A 13,278-nucleotide genomic window follows, 5' to 3' on the forward strand; every position below is an offset into this window, starting at 1 on the left:
ATATTTAAAGTATGACAATATTTTAAAATTTTTATTATTTCTTGGCATGTATACATGGTGTATGTAGACATGAATGTCATGGATGCATGTGGAGGTTTGAGGATAACTGTGTGGAGTTTGTTCTCTCTTACCATGTTTATGTGAGATCTCAGAATCCCAGGTTGTCAGCCTGTGTGTTGAATACCTTAACCTCTGAGCCATCTTTCCTTGCCCCCTTCTACATACACATATATATATGTATATGTATATACACGTACATATATATGTATATATGTATACATGTATATGTGTGTACACACATATATCTATATCTATATCTATATCTATCTATCTATATATATTTGGTTTTTCGAGACAGGGTTTCTCTGTGTAGCTCTAGCTGTCCTGGAACTTGCTCTGTAGACCAGGCTGGCCTCAAACTCACAGAGATGCTCCTGCCTCTGTCTCTGAGTGCTGGGATTATCAATATATTTTCAATTGAGTAAATAAATACATAATCTGTGCTAACATGGATTGCATCCAAGCTCATGAGTGTGTGCACATAAAAGAACCAATTTTACCACCTGTAGTTACACTCAGTAAAATTGACTTCAAGAAAAAGAAGGAGGAGGAGAAATGGGTGATCAAGATGTAAACAGTCCTTATAAACAAGAAGACTGAGATGTTTCCATTGGATTTGACATTGGGGACTTTAGGGTGAGCAGTGGCCATGGGCCTGGGGATGGGCAGAAGCCAGAATGCTAAGGTTTGATAAATGGGTCAACCAACGATTGATGGTTGCCTTTTAGTATCCATTTTTCTCCTTTCAAGAGAGTACTAACTCTCAAATTTTGGCTGTGTTCTTGGCTGTTCCGAATGAGGTCTGCTTTGCTCAGTCTCTTTGGAAACCTAACTGTGACACCATGTGACTGGACTGTGGACAAAGAGGTATGAGTGGAATAATCCCGAGAGCCTTCCTGAGAGGCAGCTGGCCCACACCCTTGGCCTTTCTTTGCTCCTTCCCCTTTGTGAGAGCTGAAACACAGACATGAAGGCTGGAGCTTGTGAGGCCAAGTGAGGAAGGAAGTCCACGTAGAAAAGCAAAAATTTAAGGGACCCTGGGTCATTTAGCTTTTTTGAAAACACCTGGTAAGTTAGCCCAGAACTGCTTATCTCTGAATTTGTAAGAGTAGAAGACAAGGGCGGGAGGAGATGACTCCGTTGGTAAAGTATTTGTAATGCAAGCATGAGAAGTAGAGTTTGGGTCCCCAGCAGCCATGTAAAGAAAGCTGATGGAGCAGTGCTGATTTCTAACCCCAGTGTTGGGAGAGCAGAGGGGCTGGTATTTTGGAGCTCTGTGGCCAGCCAGTGTCACCGATCAGTGTCCTTCAGCTTCAGGGAGATCCTGTCTCCAAAAAATGAAGTGTCAAGTAACGGAGGAAAACACTCAGTTTCAGCCTCTGGCCTCTACAAGGACACACTCATGCACACACATGCCATTCTGAGTAAAAAAACCAATAGTTTTTCTATTTAAGCCTCATCAGGGCTCAAACCTGCACCAAATCTATGACAGAGAGGATACAGGAAGTAGGGATGTCCAGCTGGTGAGTATGGAGAACAATGAAAGGGAAGCGTCAAGGTAGGATGGCAGCTGGAGAAGATTGCCAGTGATAAAAGGCTTTGATAATTTCCAGACGAACACCAGAGTCTGCCGCTTTAAGGAGACAGAGAACCTACACAGACAGAAGCTCCATGAGCAGTCACTGGCTCTGGCTTCCAGACTCACTCACTAGAGTTAAGCAGGGGGGCTTTTGCAACCCACTGCCCTTATTTGATGCTGGCTCCTGCTGACTGTCTGTGTCCTTTGTCTTTCCCAGTCTGGCAGAGACTTTCCTCAGCATCTGGCCAGGCAGGTCATTCAATGTTTGTTTGTTTTTGAGACAGAGTCTTATCCCACTCCGTAGCCCAGGCTAGCCCTGAGAACTTATGGTTCTTCCTTCTCTGCCTACCTAGTCAGGGCTGGGATTGCAGGGGTGCATATATCTACACCCAGCTCTACCTTTTAAAAGATGTAAGTTACCAAGAAAACCACTCAGAAGAGAGAAAAACAACAACAAAACAAAACAATAAACAAACAAAAAAATCCAAACCAAAAATCACAATGACTTTTGGATAATTCAGAGTGCTGCAAATATCACCAATTAACCTGAAACGATCAGACACAGCATATCCCGATTAAAAATTACTATACGCGTGTGTGCGTGTTTTGTATGTGAGTAGATGGGTGTGGCAGGACATGTGAAAGTCAGAGGATGACTTAGGGAATTGCTTCTTTCCTTGCATCTTGATCGAGCTCAGGTTGGCCAGGCTTGCATGACAAGCACCTTTACCCACTGAACCATCTCTGGCCGTTATTTGTTTGTTTATTTACTTAAAACATTTTCTTTCTGTGTACCATCTTTCTCCTTGAGCCTGGATTGTGGCTAGAGCACTCATAGATGGACCAGGCAGTGCATGGAGACCCTGAAGATTGTCCCACCTTTCACTGCAGGGGGCAAGGAGCCGGCTAGTAGAGAACTCTTCCAGTGGTCATAAGCACAAAATTCATGACTCCGGGGAGCTTATTACCACAGGGTGGGGCTGAGGTAACTTGGAAAATCATATTTAGTGTAACTCTTCAAGAAAACAGGCCGGGGACATCTGAAGAATATCTTCCGGGCAGGCAGGAAATCGGAGACTGTGGGTGACACGGAAAAGAGTGTGGGGTCGCCTAAGTGGAAACACCGCAGGAACTTGCGGCAAAGCAGCTGGAGTTTTCTTGGTCCCTTCCGCAGATGCTGGCATAATGGCGGTTCGCAGTCCCAGAAAAGCCCTGCTGAGGGCAATGCTTGCTATTTCCGCAGAGGCCAGAAGCCTCCTGCAACTTCTAGGCGGCTACAGCTGCTACCTTGCCAAGGACTTCGTCGTTTCCCTACGCCCCGTAGGCCGTGCCACCCGTCGCCCCCGCCCCTCGCCCCCTCCCACGCTTCTCCCGGAGCTCTACGTGGCGCCGTCGTGGGTCCCAGGGGAGTCGCGAGAGCACCTGGAGCCTCGGGCACCCAGGGGACCAGGGCGCATGGTGGCCGCCTCGCCCGGCTCACAGCTGGTGGAGCGCTCCCTCCCGGATCCCCTTAAGTGAAGACGCTCGGTCTAGCGCCCGGCAAATAACGTTATCCAATTGCTTCCCGTTTTATTCGCAGGCTGGGAGCTGCCAGAGCCAGAGCGTTCCCTCGCTAGTGCTCCAGGGGAGGAGGGAGGCGGGCGGGGACCAGGGGACTGCTTGGCTGCTCCACCTTGCGAGAGGCCAGAGTGCCCCGGCCCCGACAGAGGCCAGCAGCGCCAGGAGCCCCGCAGCAGAGCGCCGGGCCACCCGGATCCCTGTGATGGAGTGAGTATCCCCGTGCAGCGCGCCCGCTTGGTGCCTCCCTGGGCATGTTGCCATGGTGACCGATCCCCGCTCATCTCGGTCCAGCCTGGGTATTTAATTTCAACCCTGTGTGTTCCTCTTGCTGTTTCTATAGCAGCCGCTGCGGAGGGGATATTGCTTGTCCTGGCTTCGAGGATTTGTGCCACTGCCTTTGGGGGGAACACAGGGGGTCACGTTGCTAAGGAGCCAGACCTGTTTTAAGCTTCTCTGGGTCCCTGTCCCTGACCTTGCCTTCTTGGGGGAGTTGGCCGCAATAGCCATTACTTCTGATTCCTAACCATGTCAGCATTATCGGATTGCAATTAAGAGGTGTGTGTGTGTGTGTGTGTGTGTGTGTGTGTGTGTGTGTGTGTGTGTGTGTGTGTGTGCCTGCGCTCGTATGGGGGGGGGTGTCACTGCGGATCCGAAGTAAATGTGATTCCATACTAAGGGTGTGATGGAAGAATGATGAGTTGCGGGAGATATGAGTCAGAACTGGCTACTAGAAGCCACTGGTGGACCCAAAATAATTGATTTGCTCCTGGGGTAATCTGAGAAATGAGACAGAAATGTCCTCGAAGCAGTCCGAGATTCAATGATAACGCTGGGCATCACCCGCATTGCATGCGAGGGCGGGGAAAAGATGGCATGGAGACAAGGCAGGCGGTAACCAGAAAATGACACAATGAGGGCTCCGGGTGTGGACCCAGACTAGGGTTGCTGGTTTCTCTTCACGTTCCTGGTCACTCTCCCAGGCTGATACTGCAGCAAGGTCCCTGTGACAGGCGTCAGCCTGCCGCTCCAAGAAAGCCAGCAATTACATCTTTGAGCACTTGGTCAGCTTCTCCCTCTTGCTGCCTTCCCACGGATGCTCACTGACTTTGAGGTCGTATGAAATAATATTTCAGGTTGGAGATAATGCCATGTTTTCAGATACTAGGACCTCCATGCCAAACCCCAAAACTCCAGACTCAGCTTTTATCCTTCTGCATAGCCGATTGTGTAGATGCAATTTAATCCTCACACAGTGGCGAGGAGAAGTGAGAGGTGACGTGGCACGTTAGGAGTGCGGGGTTGTAGAAAATAATTCTTTGGCTGGCAACAGCATAGTTGATTTCTCACTCCAGTGTTTTTAATGCCCGTGAGCCTCAGTTTCCCCAACTGCACACCAGGAAAAGATGTTCCTTATTATTTAGTGTTCCTGAGAGGACCACATAATAGTTGATTCTCTTCTGAAGGGCTTTATAAACTGTAGAAACAAATAGAGGAATTATACATTAATAGTTGGTGGTCTCCAGAGTCAGGTTGTCTGGGAGTCAGTCCTTTGACACATTGCTGAATAATGTCAGTCTCTCTAGGTTTCATTTTCCCCTTCCGGAAAGTGAGATAATAACACTGTTTTATTTGAGTTTTTTTAGAGTAAAAATTAAGCAATTGATATAGAAATACAAATGTATTAATACATACACACACCATAGAACAGACGCAGAACAAAGTATGTGGAATAAGTATCACCTAGTATCTGTTTTTCACTATTATTGAATTATTATTGACACTCTCCAGCCTACTCTGTTGACAGTTTATGGGGTGTTAGGTTGGTAGAAAGCCAATTTTTGGACAGTTTCATAATTTAAAATATTTCTTTACTTATTTTGTATGTGCACATGCCACAATATGGGCATGGAGGTCAGAGGACAGTTTGTGAGGGTTGATTCTCTCCTTCCACTAAGTGGATCCTGGGTCACTAGGCTTGGAAGCAAGTGCTTTTCCCAGCTGTGGTAGCTCTCCAGCCCACAGATAATTTGTAAAGAAATAGACTGTCCTAAGGGCAACTGAACCTACTGCAGTTCCCATAACGACATTGTCGAAGTGAGGATTTGGGCAAGCTCCTGGCATTCATGCAGTGCAGTCACTGGGCACCTTGGTCTCGGGGCACTTCATTACCATTGGTCGTATTCTTCACTATGGAGACTGCCCTTTACCAGGGACTGAATGCTGGCCTAGTTGTCTCACAGTGTAGGGCCAACAGCAGCCTATTTTTGTTTTGAGAATGATGCACAGTGATTTTCATCCCCACATTAATGTATTTCCCCTAGACTTAGCATCTGGTCCCCAAAACTGGGCACAGAGCCTCTGGAGCTTCACCCTATCTCTCCTCCTAGTCTTAGCTGTGGTTGGTACCAAGTGTGCCTACCTCCTACCTTCCTCCCTCTCTCCTTTTGGGTATATACATGTTCTTCTACTGTGGTCAGCCTGACCTCGTGACATTTGAAAGTGCTTCCTACCTTCCCGTGAACCTGCCTAAACGGTCTGTCTGCCTAACTTCTTTCACTCCTTTAATGTAATGCTTCCTACTCTTTTCTTCCCTTCACAACACTACATTTTCTGTCCATCCATGGGTCTAACAAAGTTTCTCAAAGGTCATGCCTTGCACCTCTGCCAATGTAATCCCATCACCTCATCTCATCCCAGTAGCCAGGTTGCTTTGAATATGAGTGAGGTGTAGTCCACTCATTGTGTCCAACTTGTATTTGTGAGAAATTAACTAAAAGTGGGAATGAATTTGAATTAGCTTTCCAGTTTAATCAATTGGTATTTGTTGAGATTAGCAGTGGCCAATAAAACAGTCATGATTCTCATGGCATAGTGTTGAACATCTAATAAGGGCAGATGATGCTAATCCAGTAAGCACAGGAGCCATGTGATACCAACCCAGTAAGCACAGGAGCCAGGTGATGCTAACCCAGTAGGCACTTAAGAGCCATGTGATGCAAGGTGCAATACATGCTGTGAGAAGAAACATGGGGGTTGGGTCAGCTGGTTAGAGGCACCTCCTTCAGAAACAGATATTTAACATGAGATCTAAAGGCTGAGTAGAAGATGCTGAGTGAGACACGAAGGAAAGAAACATCTGGAGCTGTGAAAGCAGCATGTGCTGAGGTCCGGAGGTGGGAGTTATCTTTCTAAGTTGGCAGAACTGAAAGAAAAGTGGTGTGCCTAGAGCTTTAAAGGATGAGCAGTAGATGGTCCAGAGATGAGGCTGCAGTGTGTGTGTGAGAAAGAGTCTGTGAGCATGTGTGTGTAAGAGTTAGTGTATGTGAGTGAGCATGTGAGAGAGTGTGAGCATGCATGATAGGGTGTGTGTGAATCTGTGTGAGCTTGAGAGTGTGTGAGTGCATGTGTGAATGTATGTGTGTTTCTCTTCTGTTGTGATTAAAAATATGCTGACCAAAACGACTTAAGAGGGAAGGGGCATATTTTTGCATGTAGTTTCAACAGGAAATAAGTAAGTCTACTGTGTCAGGGAAGGCATGAGGCTAGCCTGTCACTTTGCGGGTGCAAGTAGAAGAACAGTAGTTTGAGCCAGGCTGTAAAACCTCAAAGCCTGCTCCAGTGGTGTGACTCTGTCAACAAGGTGTCACCTCCCAAAGGTTCCACAACCTTCCCAAATAGTGCCACCACCTGGTGACCAAGTATTTAAACACCTGAGCCAGTAAGGGCCATTTCACATTCAAACCACATCAGGGAGGGTCACAAAGTTGTAGATACTTCACGAGGACTTCAGATTTCATCACGAGTATCTCAGAGGGTCCCCAAAGCTGATGACAAAACATCAAGTATAAAAATTATATAAACTGTTTTCCCCCCTTTTTCTTCTGAAGGTATATAAAACAGGTGACTTAGAAACTGTCTTAGCCAAATCTTTGGAGGCTATGTCTGCCCCAGGGAAGGGGACAATCAATTTAAAATTACAGCTGGCTGTGTGCCAGAGTCCGATAGTCTTGCACAAGCCAAGGTTGTCAAACAAAATGAAACTATACACAACCAAAAGGAGGTACTCATTTATTTGTGAGCATGATTGGTTTTGATCAAGCAAAAGCTTCTTAATTTGAACAAGGAAAGGCCCGCTAGTAACTAAGCACAGAGGGTAGCCTTCACTGAGTTTAAAATATTCCTTGCTGGAAAGCTTTCCTCAGGATTCGTAGATCTGAGGAGCTCCACTATGGAAGAGCAGACAGGGACGGTGTGGTCTGTGTAATATAATGTGTCAGAACGGCAGCTCCTTGGCTGCGGTTCTCAGTGGCTTGAGTGTGAGATGGATGTAGCTTGGAGAATGCGCTCCCACTTACTAGTTTGATGCCACTTTTGAAGCTTTGCCTCACACTTCTCTGGAGCAGTCTACAAAACAGCGTGGGATCAGAAAGGCATGAAGAACTATAATGTGGGAATTCTTCAAACTGTTGCCATCCCTGCAAACACTGGGGCTCTAGTGAAGCCTAACTGACATTCTCATCCACCCAGACACAGGACTGCTTTTCACGTGGCCTGGGTGGCGAGCTCATAAAACTTGGTGGAGGGTTATAGAAAGAAGCATTCTTACTCTTTTGCCCAGGCTGACCAAGAACTCACTGTACAGTGCAGCCAGGCCTTGAACCCACGATTCTTCTGCTCCTACCTCTTGAGCTCTGCAAACACAAATGGGCACCGCCCATTTGCAAATGAGCAAATCTAGGTCCACCAAGGTATAAGTGTGGTGGTGACATGGGATCCCAAGTTCAGGACCAGCATCCATGCCTTCATTCATTCATTCATGCAGCATTCATTTATTTCACAAGGTTTTGCCTAGAATTTCTCCGAATCAGTGCTATGAGATGTCAATTGGGATAAATGGTGACTAAACATACTTGGCCCTGCCTTCAAGGAGTTCATGGGTCAGGCTGTATGTAACTGCAGATGCCATGTAATATTGGATGGTTTTGCTTTGCTAATCCTGCTTCCTGTGGGATGTCCGGGGCTCAGATTATGAGCATTAATCATGTTTCCTAACGTGTGGGAGTTCAATGATATGGTACAGTGCATGTACTTCACATGCACAAAACCCCATGTTTGATCCCCACTACCAAATGAAAAATGTGTACATACTTTTAAAGTTAATGTTATGATAATGTATGATTTTAAATAATTATAATGTCAGCATTTGTGGTGTCCACACCTCCATTTTCCATTTTTGGAAAATGGAAACTCTAGAGGCTGTTACCATGAACTGTGTGTAGTGTGTGTGGATATCCTCCTGGGTAATTTAGATGCCCACAGCAGAGTCAGGAACATGCGCTTTCATGGATTAATACTCCCTTCTACCCACAGCACCCCTATATGCTGCTCTGTAGCTTGCATTCTGTTCTTGTTATTCTGTAGCTTGCATTTTGTCCATGCTATTCTGTGTATGCCTTGACATAGAAACATATCCACACCTGCTTCATTTGCATTTATCAACAAGTTTGTTTTTACTTTGGAAGTGTGGCTAACCAGCCTTTCATCAGTGGACATGTGCTTTGCTTGCATTTCTCCCCACTATATACAATGCTGAAGAGAACATCTTGGCTGCTTCAAAAACCAAATCTGAATGTTGCTTTCTGGAAACGTGGAGTGAGTGAATGAATGTGCATATTATAAATTTTGTTAACTACTGCCAAAGTCTCCAAAAGAGCCGCACCACCAGCAAAGCCTCATGTTGCCCCAGTGACATTAGCGAGCCCTTTGTATGTTGGCATGAGTGTGCATGGTGTCAGCTTCCCAGGAGCACTGTTGCCAAGGGCAATGCGCTTTCCTGAGCTGCTTCTGTGAGTTTAATATTTAGTTGAAAGGATTCATTTTCAAGCAAGGCTCAAAGGCAGTGAGTCTTTCTAACCTACTCCAATTCCTTCAATGAATAAATACACAGAATGTGTATAAGGTTTTAGGATCACAGAGCTGGGGATGTGTAAGGAGTAAGGTTTCTCTTCCGCTGCTGGTCTTGACCCGCCGCCGCGCCAGCCCCAATTAATACACAGAGACTCTGTATTTGATATAATGCTGTTGGCCAGGTACTAGTTTCTTATCGGCTAGCTCTGTCTTAAGTATTAACCCATTTCTGTTAATCTACATATTTCCACGTGCTTTCATTTTACCAGCTGGAATCCTGCTCTCTCCAGACTCTCTATCTTGACTCCTCCTTCCTACTTCCTCTTTCCTCCTTATCTCCTAGTCCCTCCTCTCTTGCTTTCCTTTTGGCCAACAGTGCTTTAGTCATTAACCAGTATGAGAAACATATTTACAGAATAACATCTCCCATCAGGGATGCTCAGTTGGTAGAGTTCTAGTCTAGCATTCAGGAAACTGTTAGATCCCAAACTTGGCATGGTGCTGTGCACCTGTAATCCCATCACCCAAGAGCATGAGGCAGGAAAGAAGTTTAAGGCCATCTTTGGCTACACAGAGGGTTTGAGGCTAACCTTGGCTACAGTAAGACTCATGCTTTCCCCTCTCGTTCAAAGTGTTTTTGTGTGGTGTTCTATGTCAGAACCTCAGATTTTTGCTGTGGCAAAGTCTGAAGCTAGCATGATTACTTCTTCTTTGTGGATGGCTTGCCTCCTACCCTTTCATACTCTTGCAAGCCTTTTGTGCTGGTAGAACTACTTTTAAGCACTGGAAACTTTGAAACTTCTCTGTGGTGTTTCTCACTGCAAGGTATTGTGTTAGTTTTTTTCCTGGAAAATCATGACTCCTTTGATCTGAAGAATCATGCTTCCATTTATGTATTCATTATTGTTTTTTTGCTTGTTTTGGTTTTTGGAGCCAGAGACTCACTATGTTACCAACCTTGAATTTGTGGTTTTGCTCAAATTGGCCTCAAATTCATAACCCTCTCACCTTAGCCTCCTGAGTTCTAACCTTGTAGGTGTGTGTGGCATTTTCCTTGATGTTTTCTATACGTGGAATGGGTTCTTTATGCATTCTGCCGCTTTGTTTTGTCCTGTAGGGGCAACTTTCTGTTATACCTTCCATAACTAGTTCTTTGCCTGATTTATCCCTAAAGCTTTATTACACTGAAAAGTCTATGGAGAACGGACACTTTCACTTTGTAAGGCAACATTTGTTTATGACTATTCTTCTTGTGTAGATTTCATATTTGTAGTGGTTTTATTTCTATTTTCAGTTCTTTTCCTGACACTGCTGGCTCACATGGAGCTTTTTTTTTATTCTAGCTTAAAGATTTATTTATTTATTATGTATTTATTTATGTGAGTGTGAACATATGCATTGTGATGTGTGGATGTACTCTTGGGTGTATGTAGAGGCCAGAAGAGAGCATCAGATACCCTCCTCTATGAGCTTGCATTTTCTAAGCCAAACCAAAATCCAGAAAGCCCCAGCAGTCCCCCTATCTCCACCCTCCATAGAGTGAGCATTAAAGGCATTCATGGGAACCCTGGCTTGTCACATGAACACTAGAGTCCCAAATCCAATCCTCATGTTTGTGGGATGAAAGCTCATAATTGCTGAACTGTTTCTCTACATTCCCTGCACCTGTTTTTTTAAGGCCCATAATTTTAAAAAGTGTTTTGCATGCTTGGAGAATAATTTATTTGGTTCATGCATTTCCTATGCTATGTTCTGCTCCTTGCTTGCTAATCTTTCCCTTTAAAAAAAAACGAGTAAGTGTGCATAGCCACTTATGCACGCTGAGTGCTTTGCACTTATTACTTACAAAATGGGGCAGTTTTCCTACTAAGAAACGGAGACAGCCAGTTTGGGAGGACAGGAAATAGAGCTGATATTTTCTTATGAACATTTCTTGTAATTTTGCCACATCTTTTTGTAAAAAAAAAAAAAAAAAACCTCATAGTGAGTGAGCAGATGACTGGGATGACATATCCTGGTTGGCTCTGTGGATGTGTTTGTGTGTATGAAAGGTAGGTGTTTTGTTCCTATTTGTTACCACTTAGTTGCTTTCAGTCAGCAACTGCAATGGTTGCTTTTCTCTTTGCTCCGATAAAATTCTGGATAGAGGCAGCTTAAGGACAATAAAGTTTATTTTGACTCAAGGCACTCACTACTCTGGTAGGAGTGGCATGGCCTCAGGGTGTGGCACAGCTAGTTACACTGCATTCACCTCTAGGAAGCAGAGAGGTGAATGCTGATGCTCAGATCACTTTTCCTTTTTTATTCAGTCTGGGATCTGTCTCTTAGGGTTGTTATTGCTATGAAGCAACACTATGACTACAGTAACTCTTATAAAGGAAAACACTCAATTGGGGCTGACTTACAGTTGGGAGGTTTAGTTCATTATCATCATGGTGGGAAGCATGGCGGCATGTAGTTAAACTTGGTTCTGGAGAGGTAGCTGAGAGCTCTACATCTGGATTCTCCAGCAGTAGGAAGACACAGTGAGCCACTAGGCTGGGCTTGAGCATCTGAAACCTAAAAGCCCACACTTTCTCCAACAGCCACACCTCCAAAACACAACTCCCTGTAAGTCTATGGGGAGGCCATTTTTATTCCAACCACCACAGGACCCCACCCCATATTCAGTGTGGATCTTCCATCCTCAGTTAACGTCTTCTGGACATACCCTCATAGACATACAAGGAGGCGTGTTTATGTTTCCATATGAATTTTAAGTCCTATAAAGTGGGGTAGGGAAAGTCATCAACCAGGGCCATTGTGATTCTTTTGTTTTCTGCATCCCTTGCCTCCAGATGTTTCGTCTGTGTTAAGGTTTAAGTTTTTAGTTCATTGATACAAAGATGGGGAGCTCACACAGTCCCTGGTGCAGCCATTCTCCTCATCACTCTGCCCTGAATTCAGCCACTCCTCCACGCAGTTTGTTCCTCTGCTTCATCATGTCCCTCCTCACCATCCCAATCGCATGTTTCTCTGGATTTTCTCTTTACTGGGAGGGAGGTTTGAAAAACCCTTCGGGGTCTTTAGGAAAACATATATTAGCCTTTAGATTTGTCTACTCAATAAACACATATTCTTTAGGCAGATAATTTCATAGTCTGCAATTTTGAATCTTAACTAATTCTTTACTCATTTTCCCCCACACTTTAGTTCATTTCTGCAATTTCCAGGGAGATATAAAGAAAAATGGTCTTTGCAATATTTTTGAAGGACTGAGTCATGAACCTTGCATTCCTATGAAATAATATTTGGAGCTATCAAATACTGTTTTAACTGTTAAATTCACTGTTATACACTTTTAGAAGTCTAAATGACAAAATATTTCATGAGTGAAATGGCAAATTCTTTGGATTAGAAGAATCTGGAAAGAGTGTGCATGGTAGGTATTCCCCACTTCACACTTCAAGCCCATGCTCTGGCCATACATAAGGCATCACACCCTATAGATTTGACCTCTATAATTCAGTCATCTTGCCCTTGGGTCTATCAGTGGAAGACACCTGCAGGGGAGTCACAGTAGAAGAGTGATGTGGGAGGTCCGTATTGCAGGGCCTCCCTTCCTGCAGGGTGATGGGCAGACCTATGCTCCAACCTCTCCTAAAGCCTCTGTTGTCCATCTTCTTCCTGTACCCAAGAGGGGGTAGGTGTGGCCATGGCTACCTCATCACTTGCCTATCTTCTGGCTATTTCCCTGTTCCCATGGGTTTCTCTGCCTTTGATATTGCAAACAGGCTCTTCCTGAAGCTTGCCTCAACCTCCCAGTGTGAGGATGCTCTCTAGTTCTAGTTAGGACCCTCAACAAGAGTGTGAAAAACAGAAGGATCAACGCCTTCCAGAAATACAGTTCATAACAAGGGACGGGATTTGGCCAAGGTTGTTTGTGAATGCTTTCTGACTACAAATAGAACAGAAATCTTGATACTATTGTGAGCCCTCACAACAGTAAAGAAGCTCCAATTCCAGAAGATTCCAAAATGCTCTTTTGCTCCCTGTTGAAATGAACATTTTTCTTATGACTTAAGATAAAAGTTCACCCTGCTTGATTCTTCCGAGGGAAACTACTTTTAGTTATGACAGGGCTTAGACTCTTATTTTATTTGAAGAGATCATTTCTTTATAGGAAGGAATCT

At 44.7% G+C, this 13,278-nt stretch overlaps 1 protein-coding gene across 5 annotated transcripts in view; it reads left to right on the forward strand.

Annotated features, from left to right (window-relative positions):
* Positions 1 to 2,996: 2,996 nt before the first annotated feature.
* The window catches only part of Palm2akap2 (PALM2 and AKAP2 fusion), a 452,528-nt gene continuing 442,246 nt past the window's right edge, over positions 2,997 to 13,278 (forward strand). The window contains exon 1 of one of the 5 annotated variants that reach the window (XM_051187834.1): positions 2,997 to 3,406. In XM_051187834.1, the coding sequence (XP_051043791.1) occupies positions 3,402 to 3,406 (5 nt within the window). In that variant the 5' untranslated portion in view covers positions 2,997 to 3,401. The remainder of the gene's footprint in view (positions 3,407 to 13,278) is intronic. The other 4 variants (XM_051187835.1, XM_051187833.1, XM_051187836.1 and 1 more) reach the window with 4 other exon arrangements.

Source organism: Phodopus roborovskii, unplaced genomic scaffold (genome assembly GCF_943737965.1).
Source record: "Phodopus roborovskii unplaced genomic scaffold, PHOROB, whole genome shotgun sequence".
Taxonomy (NCBI): Eukaryota; Metazoa; Chordata; class Mammalia; order Rodentia; family Cricetidae; genus Phodopus; species Phodopus roborovskii.